Raw genomic sequence first — 12470 nt, forward strand, 5'->3', positions numbered from 1 at the left:
CTACGCGTCAATGACGCTTTTATTTGTTTGCTTGTAGTGCTGATAAAAGATTTGAGAATCATTAAGGTCATTAAAGCGAGAGAGTCACACACGTCCACGCAATTTCGACATACGTGAAGGCGCGATGTTTCGTCTTATCTGTACGACAAATGGCCAGAGAAGCGCTTCGAATTATAGAGCTTTTAACGGTGTGTACGTAATATCATTCCGTGTATACAAGCGTTTGGAAACATGCAAAAACACGCCATTCAAGCCGTTTCACTTCAAATACTCTCACATTTAAGCCAATTAAATCAGCGCTCCCTCCCAAATATTCTCCAAGAAAGCGAGTCAGTTACTGTTAGTTGGTCAGAGAGTGAACATGGGATCAAATCAAGGGAAGTGCTCATCCTACAGTCAAGACAGGATTCCTCCTCAATCGGATCTTCAGTTCAGGATCAACGGCAAGAGGTTCTGTGGTGAGTTTTATAAGATAAAAATTGCTTAGTACATGCCTTGTGGAACTGAAAAGACGCCTATCTCTATTGCAGTACGACCAGGAAGCATTCCTCATGACACTTCTCTCAACTCCTTCATCCGCATTTATGCGGGACTCACGGGAACGAAGTTCATGTGCAGAGAAGGCGGTTGTGGCTGTTGCACGGTGATTTTGAGGTAAGTTTTCTAAGAGAAACGGCAGAAACTATTTGCCAATGCCACTAAAATGAATATTTCCAGATCAGTGCGTTTTTTTTTCACAAAAACGCGCTGTGCATTCAAAATCATTATAACTTGTATAAAAATTATCTCATAGGAAACACAATTCAATAACTGGTAAAGACTGGGTTGGATCAGTGAACTCTTGCTTGATGTCCGTTTTCTCGTGTCACGGAATGGAAGTCGTGACGATCGAAGGAATTGGCGGGAAAGCGAGTGGTTTCCATGCGATCCAGGCGCGTCTGGCCAGGATGAATGGCACTCAGTGCGGATTCTGCTCGCCCGGAATGGTCATGAGCATGCTTGGCCTGATCGAGAGCCGCAAAGGACGCGTGTCGATGGCAGAAGTCGAGAACAGCCTCGGAGGAAACATCTGCAGATGCACTGGATACCGACCAATCCTGGACGCCTTCAAATCCCTGGCCGATGACGCCGATCCCACTCTGCCTTCCTGCCCAGACATTGAAGATCTCCCGATGAGATGCGTTTTCGCTGGAGAGCCGCCCTCTAAGTTCGACTATGATTTCGTGCGCTTCGGGCTCGAGAACGGCCGAGAGTGGTTCAGAGTGACGAGTGTGGAGCACGTGCTGAAGATCTTCGAGAAGTCGCACAATCGTCCTTACATGCTCGTGGCGGGAAACACTGGCCACGGCGTCTTCCGCCGCAGGGAAGATCTCGAGATCTTCATTGACGTGAGTGGCGTCGAGGAATTGAGGATCATGACTTTGGGAGACACTCTGGAAGTGGGCGCCGCCGTGACTCTGTCGGAATTCATGGGATTCCTGTCCGAGGCTTCAGAGGCGAAGCGGGAATTCTCGTACTGCCGGCAACTCGTGCGTCATCTCGATCTTGTGGCTCATCCGGCGGTGAGAAACCTGGCCACGATCGGAGGCAATCTGAGCCTGAAGCACCAGCATCCGGAGTTCCCGTCGGACATTTTCCTCCTTCTGGAAACTGTGGGCGCCTTCCTCACCATCGTGGACAGCGACGGAGTGCACAGAGTCACTTCCGTGGAGGAATTCATGTTCAAGTCCATGCGCAAACGAGTAATCCTGAAAGTGATTCTGCCCCCTCTGCATCCGGACAAGTTCTGCCTGGCCACGTACAAGATCATGCCTCGGGCGCAGAACGCCCACGCGATGGTCAACGCGGGATTCCTCTTCAAGTTCAGCCCAGGAAGAAGCGTCGCTCAGTCGGCCAGGATTTGCTTCGGCGGAATCAACTCGAGGTTTATTCACGCCTCGAAAACGGAGAATCTTGTGATGGCCAAGAGTCTGTTCTCCAATGAGACCGTCGCTCTTCTCATGGCTTCCTTGAACGAGGAGCTGAAGCTGAACTGGATTCTTCCGGATCCGTCGCCGAGGTATCGGAAACTCCTCGCTTTGGGACTCTTTTACAAAGCCATTCTGAGTGTGGCTCCGGTGGAGAGGGTCAGAGAATGTGTGAGAAGTGGTGGTGAGGAGATCTTCCGCGGATTGTCTTCGGGGAAACAGGAAGTTACTGGCGCGGAAAACGCAATGATCAAACTCAATGCCGAGATTCAATGCAGCGGTGAAGCAAATTATATCAACGATCTTCCCTGCATGCCCGGCGAAGTTTGGGCAGCTTTCGTTCCTGCGACGGAAGTTTCTGCCAGAATTCTGAGCATTGACGCTTCAGTAGCTCTGAGGATTCCTGGAGTTGTGGCTTTCTTCAGTGCGAAAGATATTCCTGGAATTAATAATTATATGACTCACGTACTAGTTGAGTCCTTAGAGATTTTGGAACCTGAAGAAATTTTCTGTAGTGGAAAAGTTCTATTTCACAATCAACCGGCAGGAATCATCCTAGCAGAAAATATGGATCTCGCAATCAAAGCTGCTAAAGCTGTTCAGATCAACTACAGTCGACCGATTCAGAGAAAGCTCTTCTTATCGGTTGAGGACGTTCTTGATTCTGAAGAACATGAAAGAGTATTTTCTTATGAAACCCGGCTTGATGCTATAGACAGAGGAGTCGAAATTGCAGCCACGATAGCAGGAAAACTAAATTTCTCAAATCAGTATCACTTCCATTTGGAGCCTCAAACGACAGTTTGCGTGCCAAAAGAATCTGGAATTGAAGTTCATAGTGCCACACATTTTCTTCACTTCACACAAATGGGAATTTCTCAAGTTTGCAATATTCCTATGAATTCAATAAGTATGAAACTGGAAAGAATTGGGGGGAGTTTTGGGGCCAAGAATTCGAAATCTACTCACTTGGCCTGCGCTGCTGCCTTAGCATGCATTAAACTTAGACGTCCTGTGCGATTTATCATGTCCATTGAAGACAACATGATGATTATAGGTAAAAGATTTCCGGCCACTTCCTCTTATGCAGTGGAAGTCGATAAAAATGGAAAGATTCAGAAATTGAACAATTCGATGTACATGGACTTGGGAATATCAAAGAATGAAGCTTCTGATCGTTCCGTTATTATCAGTTTCTTCACTGCTCTTTACAGTCCTTCAACGTGGTCAATGGATTTCAGAGGTGTTCATACAGATGTGCATCCTTATACTTGGTTCCGATCACCAGGTTGCCTTGAAGGAATTGCAATGGCAGAAAATATCATGGAACATATAGCTAAGGAACTTCGCATGGATCCTTTACTAGTTCGCCTGGAGAACATGCGTTCAGATTCTCCAATGAGAAGTATTCTACCAGAATTCCTAGAAAAGTGCGATTTTGAAACTAGAAAAGGGCATATTAAGTTATTCAATGCCAACAATCGCTGGCGGAAACGAGGAATTGCTTTTGCTTCAATGGGATATCCAATCCAAACCACCTATCGCTATGCAGTTCTGGTTGCAGTTTACGCGATTGATGGTACCGTCAGCGTTTGTCATGGAGGAATAGAAATGGGACAAGGAATAGATACAAAAATGGTTCAAATAGCAGCTAGGACATTAGGAGTTCCTGTAAAGTCTGTGAAAATAGAAGCGGCTAATACTGTGATTAATGCCAATGTAACTTTCACCAGCTCATCCCAAACAACAGATGCCATCGGAAGGGTAGGATAATTTAACAAATATCAAGCAATAATGAAAAACTAATAATGATTTTATTTCCAGCTGGTAATTGAAGCATGTAACAGAATCTTACAACGAATCAAACCTATTAGGGAAGAAATGCCTTTAGCTTCTTGGCCTGAACTTGTGAAGACCGCCTATGAACGAAATGTTTCTTTAGCGTCTTTCGTAACGGACATGGAAAAAGATCGAATTTCGTATAACGTCTATGGCGTATCCTGCGCAGAAATGGAGATCGATGTACTAACAGGAGACTTCCTATTACGTAGAGTGGACATAAGCCAAGACGTTGGCGAGAGTCTGAATCCGGACATTGATATAGGTCAGATTGAAGGCGCTTTCGTGATGGGATTGGGTTACTGGCTGCAGGAGAAGATCATCCATCATCCGGATACCGGTGAGATTTTGACGAATAGAACGTGGAACTACAAGCCACCAGGAGCCAAGGACATTCCAGTAGATTTCAGGGTGTCCTTTATGAACAAACAAAATCTTCCAGTAGGATTACTTGGAGCCAAGGGTACTGGAGAGCCTGCAACTGCTTTATCAATCGTGGCCATTTTCGCCTTGAGGAACGCCATTGAGTCTGCGAGAGAAAGTGCTGGTTTCGAGTCCTCATTCATTGCATTGAAATGTCCTACAACAAAAGAGGATATCTTACTTCTCTCCGGTACACGGTCTTGTCAATTCCATTTGTGATTTTATAAATGTTTCCCATTTTATTGCTTCTTAAGTTATCCAATAAAAAAATTTGATGGAAAGTCATTGAACAATTGTGCTAAAGACGGTTCAAATGTCGTCCGTTCTACTAGAAGACGTAGGGAGCATAGGGATAGCGCAGAGCGGTGTAGGGGTAGGCAGAGTAGGCGGAGTAAGCCGGGTAAGCTGAGTAGGGAAGGGCCGCAGGAGCAGCAACCAGAGGCGCTGAGGCGGCGACCAGAGGAGCGGCCACGCCATTGTAATTCCTGGCAACTACTTGAGAGCTGGTGGCTGTGACAACTCCTGGGCCAGCGACAAGGGGAGCACTGTAGGCCACTGGGGCCAGGAACTGGGGCTTGGCAGAGACCAGCGCCACTGTGAAGAGAAGAACGGCAATCTACGGATGCAAATATTGAATATTAATATCACTTGCACAATTGTGTAACGCTCTTGAACTTGAGATATTCACCAATTTGAACATCTTTGCTGAATTTGGATGTTAATGACGTATTCCACAGATTTTTGTTGTTGACTATGTAAGTTTCAGGCACTCAATGCAATGTCCGAAGATTGAGGAGGCTTTTATACCGAAATAATAGCGCATCCACCTACTCAATTGATTGTGTATCAATTACATCATCCGCCACCGGGCATTATGTACTCCCCAAACATTACGCCGAATCTATATGAAGTTCACGTACGGCGACAAAGAAGTATTACTGAAGAAGCTGAGGTAAGAGGATTCGTGTTGGACATACAAAGAAGCACAGCGCGTGTCGACCGGAGGTGACTTTAGCGAATTGGTCAATTGCTCTAGAAAGAATTACATAATGATATTGCCATTTTCCACGCAATAGCACAACAAATTGCAATTAAGCTGTTTAGAAATGAGGAGTTGACACTGTTCGGACTTGTGACAATTTATGAGCTATCTGTTGTCTCTATTCAGATAAATATACCAGCCCAATTCCAGCTTTGCAAAAGTCACAACAAAATCACTGGAAAATCGCGTCTCTCGTGTGCGATCATTTGTGAGAATGTAAGTCAAGGCTGAATTGCTATTTTTGCAGTGTTGTTTATCATCTGCAAGACGATGGCTGAGTTCTTAGGAATCGCAATTGATGCCCTGACAGTAAAACATGTCGAGAGACTCGTTAAACTTATTGCCCATGATGAAGAATGTGGAATTCGCTGAAGAGACAATCACAATCTTTTTACTGAAAAGACCATGATTAGCACTTGGATTAGCATGAGAATGCAAGATTGTTTGAAAGCCAGTCATATTCTTGAGTCTTGACTCTTATGCTGAAGTTTATGTTTGTTTTGGCTTTTGCAGCTAATGCAAAATGTAGCTAAAGAAAATATCATGTAAAAAGCAGATTTATTAAGAACAAATAGGATATTTAAAAAGCGCTTTGAAGACTCCTAATCAGTTAGTGCTTCCGTGAGATTTCCCATGAAATGCGTCCTTAAACTTAATCACAGCGAATGCAACGAATAAATGATCTCTTTACAATGTTCCGACTCATAATCGGCAACAATGAGATTTTTCCGTGAAAAGTGAATGTTGCAAAGTACTACTTTGCATCCACTTCTCGTCTGAGATAATGACCAACTGAGCCTCCTGCACGCAATCAAGAAATCTGCATTGCGACACTCCGTCTAGGAGTACGAATTGGTTTCGCTGATTGATTGACTAATTGGACTAATCAGTATGCATTGATATGAGCTTTGGCGGGGCGACACTTAATTGTCCCTCTTCGCATTGCATGAAACGCGCTGTGCTCGAGGAAAGTCATATTTTGAGGTCGCGGAATTTCACGCGAAAACAAATTGAGTCAGTGATTTTAATTGAAAATTAATTGGCTGAGAATAATGGTGTAGTAATATTGCAAATAAGAGGTACTCCAAATTTGAAAATTATAAGCTTGATATCAATTTCAGTTAATAACTGACATTATGTTGAGACACAATTTTATGAGCAAGCAATTTGGTGCACCTTGAAGATCTGCTTAGCTGGATAGAAGTTATGTATAATGCGAAATCGGCTGAGAACCACGTATATTAAGTACTGAAGGTGATAAAATTATCATTGCAAGGCTAAATCAAAGATTTTTTCTCATGTTTGTTGAATATCTATATATTTTTATTTTCTTTTCTGCAATTTTTTTTGTAATGAAAAGTAGTTTTAAACGTCAGTCAGTCTGTCAGTCGAGGAAAGAGCATGCTAACAAAGTCTAAGTCTTAGAAATAATAAGGCGAGTACGGGAGTCCAGAGTATCCTGCGTATGCTGAATAGGCGGCGTAGGGATTCAGTGAATAGGGATAAGGATTCGCAGTGTAGGCTGCTCTGGTAAATCCAGGCGAGACGTATGGATTTGAAGCCACCAAAGGAGCTGCCGGGGCTGCAGCTACTAGAGATGCTGCAGCAGCTGGAGCCAAAACCGGATGAGCCACAGCGTGATTAATCGTATGGGCGTTGTAAGATGAGGCAAAAGGAGCGATGACTCCAGCATTGGCAATTCCAAGAACAGCAACGAAAACGAGGATCTGCGAATCAACAAATCAATATAATCCCCATTCGCAATGCAATTCTGTACTGAATGTGTACTCACAACAACTTTAGTCAGCATTTTGAAGTGATTTTGTAAATCGTCCAGAAGTCGTTTGTTGTCACTGTTTGGTCAATTCAATGGAACTGACTTTCGGTGGCACTTTATCGCATTTTTATATCCAAACAATTTCACCATTTCACAGAGACTCATCGTGAATACTTAATGCTTATGCTTAAATTGACCATTTAGCAGTTTGTCTGCGTTTATCGCGCAATATGTCGTGATGATATTTGCTACATTTCTCCAATTACTTCACACCTTAGTTTGCATTCATTGACCCAGTGCAAGGGCTCACTTGCATGGAAAACCATTTGGATTCGGGGAAAGTTTTAGGGTATTTGCGCAATCAGTTCTGAATCTGCACTACATTTTCTACTCACAACACGCTTACTGCACGACTGTCTCATTATCCTTATGTCATAATCACCGACAACACACAACAATATATTCATTGTCTCTGATCACGTTTAATGTTGCTCTCATTGACTTCCACATCATGAAACCTTGAACCTCATCAATATGCAAAAAGAGAAATGCATCAAGCGCGTTTGTCACGAATCACTCGACTTTTGGACATTCAATTGAAAAGAAATTGGCAGGTGGTATAAAACGGAAAATAAGTCAATCAGACCATCATTTCACTTTCAGTTGCCAAATAAAAGACAAGAAGTCCAAAAATCCAAAAGTGCTGACAAAATGAACAAACCAACATTGACAATTGTGAGCAGTGAAGAGTGTCTTAATACTTGATTCTGTGTCTAACGCAGTCTTGATCCTTTCAGGCAAGTGTTGTGGCCGTGATTCTGGCCACTTCCCTCGTGTCCGCCTCAGTGGCACCAGCAGTTGTGGACATAGCCAGATCAGCTCCGCCAAATGTGTATCCCTGGGTGCAGGAAACGAACTTCTTTCAGCGACTTCCAACTGTGAGGACTCCAGTTGTCATCGTTGGCTCGGTGCCACACTTCACGCCAACAGTCATTCGATACCCTTCGGTCTACCCCCCGAGCTTCCTGCCGCCGTTCAGCTACTACGGAGGTGTATATCCGGGAACGGCGTACCCAGGAGCAGTGTATCCGTTCCTACGCACTCCGTCATACCTGCCCAGCGCATATCCGTTTGTCCGATAAGAGAACTCCAGTGAATTAGAGTTATGAAATTTTGATTTTTTACCTATTTTACACTATTAAGCATAGCTTACAAATTGTTAAAGAAAATCATATTTAAAAATTATAATAAAAAACTGGTGAGTTTTCTTGACTCTTGAAGAAAAATATTATTTTTTAATTACTAATTTCGAAAGGTATGTTTTTCTTATTGAATCCTATGTGGTTTGAAATTGAGAGAGTTCGTATAAAAGTGTCATAAGACTTTCAAAATATATTATTATAAGTCATTCGAGATATTCAAGAAAGTAAGTGAAAAATTTAGAAATGTAAATTACTGTAAAATTTTTTTTATTCAATTTTTTAAGATGCTGTTGTAAAAAGTTAATATTCAAGGACAAACACTTTACTGGCATATAACAGTATATGGAGCTTTCGAAGATATATTGTCTTGAAATTGTCTACTCAAATCGCTCAATGTGTTCTATATCATAAACTACAATCTATGATTCATGATCAATGTTTTTTCCCCATAGCGTAATATTTCGGTAGTAGAAAAAGCGTGTCAGAATGCACGTGAATTTATCTCAAGTTCATATCACACAGTGAGCATATTTCCATTGCACAAAATGCAACCTTTCCGAAGTGTCTGAATAAATTGGTGCTTTTCTCGAAATTACCACAGCATGGCCACTTTTTCCCATACAACTGTGAGTCAAGTCCTAAAATTGCTCTGCCGCATCGGAAAAAATCAACACGAAGGCGAAAAAGGTCACATCTCCACTTCTCGCGCTGTTACTGTAATCAGTTGATTTTCATATTAATGCATATGCGCGAGGTGTTGCAACATAGAGTCATTGAATTTATATTGTATTAATGAAAAAGTCGCCACACAAATTGAAATCAATTCAGAAAAATATTCGAGCTGCAGAGTGACGTTGATTTGATCTTTCACGCTGCACTTTGGACACTGCGAGCCACACCCACGGAAAATCTCTCAAAGTGTGAACTCGGCGCGGGTTTTGTAATGTGGGTTCGCACGCGGGAAAAGGGCAAAGTCTCAAGACGCCTTTCGGGATGGCACACGAGACGAACCGTTGCAAAACCCAGCGATGAAGTGTGGAGATGCTTTTGCAGATGACAAAATACATTCTGTCCAGGGCAAAGTGCGCAACAGGTTTAATTTATGTGGCTCAAAGCACATCGGGATAAGGCGCACGGATTTTATTAATGATTTCACGTCTGGTTTGCCATTAGACCTCAACATGTTCCCCACTCTAGCGTCACTCGAACAAGACAAAATACTCTGAGATGCATTATTTATTGATTTGTAACCCTGTCTCAATGGGCAATTGAAACTGAGGAGCGTAAATATCAGCCAAATGTGAATATCACTCAGGAGTTATTAATAAATCGCGCTGAGATCAATTTTCTGACTATTTTATGCACATTATGCAATCTCAACATGTGCTGCAACTCTTTGCCAGCAGCTTCATGTCCAAGAATGTCTCTCGATGACTATCGCACGCCCGTCTTGTGACTCTGAATTGTCTCTATCTCGCGTGCCCCTATTTCTCCATGTGTTGTCCAGCGCTCTGATACACGATAACGCGTAATTTTCCTCGGGATAATCAGTTGAATTCCACAAACAATTCTCGCTCTAATGCATCATAACTCAGGTAGCCTTTTACCTCCTATCGATTTATTGCGCCTCGCCTGGGGTTGTTTGGCTTTTTCCAGCAATTAAACGCTCTTTCGGGGTCTCTTTCAGCCATTTAGGATAAGGTTTTGCGAATTTACGATACAACTGGCGCTACTGCACAATGACACATTTAGCGAATGGAGAATTATGCGCTGTTGCATTCAAATGAGATGAAAATTCGATTAAGAAATTGGTCATAAAACGGTTGGACTTCAGGTTCGTCGCTCAAGGCATTGAAGTCTTTCGCTAAAATCACTGAAATTCTGCATAATTTAGTGGCTAATTGGCATCATTGGGCGATACTAAGAAAATAGAGATGTTCACAAATTAATTAGCGTCGCAAAATACAATTGGACAACTAAAATAACAAATAACTGCGAATTTCTTTCGAGTTTCTCAAATATCAGGATCATGTCTTTGAAAATGTTCCAGACTTTCTCTAGAACAGTGCAGACTTAGTGTATTTCTCTCAGTACAGTCTTGTTTCTCGGCACCACCAAAATTTATTGGACTAGTCATATTTATGCTCTATCACCTAATTAGAGTGAAATGTTGCTATCTGGTTCACAGTGACGTGCCTGTAAATTCGTCACGAGGACTGGTAAAAGGTGGGCGATATTCAGTCTCAATCTAGTGCAGTAGCTTTGATATTTAATGCAACAACACTGGCAAATGCAATTAATCTCACCATCGGCTTTTTTAAATGTTCTGCCAGCAATTTAGTCAAATTTAAATGTTAATGTCGGGCAAGAAAAACCAACGCTCTCAGTTTTATGGAGACGCTTAATTGAATGCATAGTGGGAAAATTTATTCGTGGTGAATTTTAAAATATTACCACTAGACAAATTGTGTGCATTTCATCAAATGCAACTTGAAATTAGTTGAGTGAAAAGGATGGCGATGCTTATTATGCAAGACACAATAGAGACGTTTTGCTCATTGTTGCTGCGCGTCGACGGATATGAATATTCCACGACGAACGCACGTGGTTTTGCGGCATGAATGAATAAATAACAGTTTGGCTGAGTTTTCTGCACGCGGACATTTTCCTGACCAATTTTACTCGTCTTTTGAATTGCATTTCCATGCAAAGGGGGAAAAGAATGAAAAGCCCATGAGGAGACAGACTGGTATGTAATTTACCAAGTCACGTATCTTATTAATGAAATTAATTAGTGTCTATTAAGAAATAATGTCTCGGAGCAATTTATAAATATTAAGTTTCTATTTGCAAATCCAAACGACAAAAAGTCAGCGTATGTCGAGTAATTATGGCTGAAGAAAAATTGTCAAGAAGGCCTAATAAAACCACCTTGGCTTACAGAAGCTATGATTTCTCTATGAGCCACCGATATTGTCACATGGTTTCTCTCACAGTGCATAAATCCCCTCACCAAAAACTGCTGCGAGGCATAAAATTTATCATCTCGTGATACACACTGCCCATAATGTATCATTTCGGATCAAAATCCGCTGTCTCAAGTGTGATATTGAATTGTGCAAAATGCAGCAAATGGAAAAGAGAGCAAGTAAATCCAGGTAAACAAATTGTGCAATTCTATCGCAGTGTGTCTCTCATAAACTCCGTCCTCCAAATAAATCGTAAAGTGAGGTAAATTAATAATTTTCGTTCGGGCCACCGTGAAGTTCAGCGTCGCGATTTTGCAATAATTCAATTTCCTGATAAGATGATATGTTATTTTCGGTGAATGGTCTTCTCACGGAATGTCAGGAAGTCACAATCACAATTAATTATGCGTTACAAAAAATTCACCTTCAGACGCTTGTTCACGAAAAAATACGCATGGCAACGCGAATAGAGACTTCATCCGAATTTTGGAGGAAAAGATATAATATGTAAAATGTGTGTGATAAGATATTGTGAAAATGGTGGCTCTGATTTAATAATGAGGCGTTTGCATCATCGCCTTCATCCTCAAAGTGGTTCATTGATATACCTATAAACGAGTGACCAGTGTTACGTTTGCGACACTATGATATAAATGCGAAGAGACGCCAAGGCACAGCTCCGCTCTGCGTCTCGTACAAACATCCGTGGGCAGTGCAACGTCAAAACTATGCGGGCTTCGAATTGAGCAACTTTTTACACAATCCGGAAGATAGAGTTGACTTTCTTGATCTAAATCAAACTCATAATTTATGTATCATAAAAAATGCAGCCATGCTGGAATTAATATGATTCGCATTAACTAATTGAAGAAATAGATTCAGAATGAAGACTACTTATGATTGAACCCATAAATACTTTAAATTGTCTTCACGGATTTCAAGTAGAAATCCTCAGTGTACCTACCTTGCGTGCTACAGTTTTCCACGGAGGAATGAAACGCTCAGACGTGACTCAAGTGCGATTGGCATGAATAAGCAATGTGAAGTCGCATGTCCCCCAAGAGAAATGTTCGGCAAGGTGAAGGAATTTGAGCAGACAGCGATAGACAACTCAGATGACCATATATATGCAAAAGAGGCATTTTACTGATCAACTTGGAGGATTTCAACAATTTCTTTTTCACCACGCGGAGAGGGAAAATCTGTGCAGGAGAGGAAAATTGCAGCACTGGCTGAGCAATTTGGCTTATA

At 42.0% G+C, this 12470-nt stretch overlaps 2 protein-coding genes across 2 annotated transcripts; one reads left to right on the forward strand and one right to left on the reverse strand.

Annotated features, from left to right (window-relative positions):
* The first annotated feature begins 361 nt into the window (after window positions 1-361).
* Window positions 362-4448, forward strand: LOC132259207 (uncharacterized). The gene is made up of 4 exons (XM_059756760.1): window positions 362-458; window positions 531-646; window positions 801-3731; window positions 3792-4448. The coding sequence occupies exons 1-4, from the start codon at window positions 362-364 to the stop codon at window positions 4446-4448; spliced, it is 3801 nt and encodes a 1266-aa protein (XP_059612743.1).
* Window positions 4449-4557: 109 nt separating this feature from the next.
* On the reverse strand, window positions 4558-4929 carry LOC132259208 (cuticle protein 16.5-like). Its single transcript, XM_059756761.1, has 2 exons — window positions 4918-4929; window positions 4558-4845 (listed from the first exon to the last, which is right to left on the reverse strand). The coding sequence occupies exons 1-2, from the start codon at window positions 4927-4929 to the stop codon at window positions 4558-4560; spliced, it is 300 nt and encodes a 99-aa protein (XP_059612744.1).
* Between the last annotated feature and the right edge of the window lie 7541 nt (window positions 4930-12470).

This window comes from Phlebotomus argentipes, unplaced genomic scaffold (genome assembly GCF_947086385.1).
Source record: "Phlebotomus argentipes unplaced genomic scaffold, Phlebotomus argentipes genome assembly scaffold_18, whole genome shotgun sequence".
Taxonomy (NCBI): Eukaryota; Metazoa; Arthropoda; class Insecta; order Diptera; family Psychodidae; genus Phlebotomus; species Phlebotomus argentipes.

Coding starts and splice junctions, on each gene's coding strand:
- LOC132259207 (XM_059756760.1), top strand. CDS start 362: ATGGGATCAAATCAAGGGAAGTGCTCATCCTACAGTCAAGACAGGATT. Junction 459..530: donor CAACGGCAAGAGGTTCTGTG/GTGAGTTTTATA, acceptor TCTCTATTGCAG/TACGACCAGGAAGCATTCCT. Junction 647..800: donor GTTGTGGCTGTTGCACGGTG/ATTTTGAGGTAA, acceptor CATAGGAAACAC/AATTCAATAACTGGTAAAGA.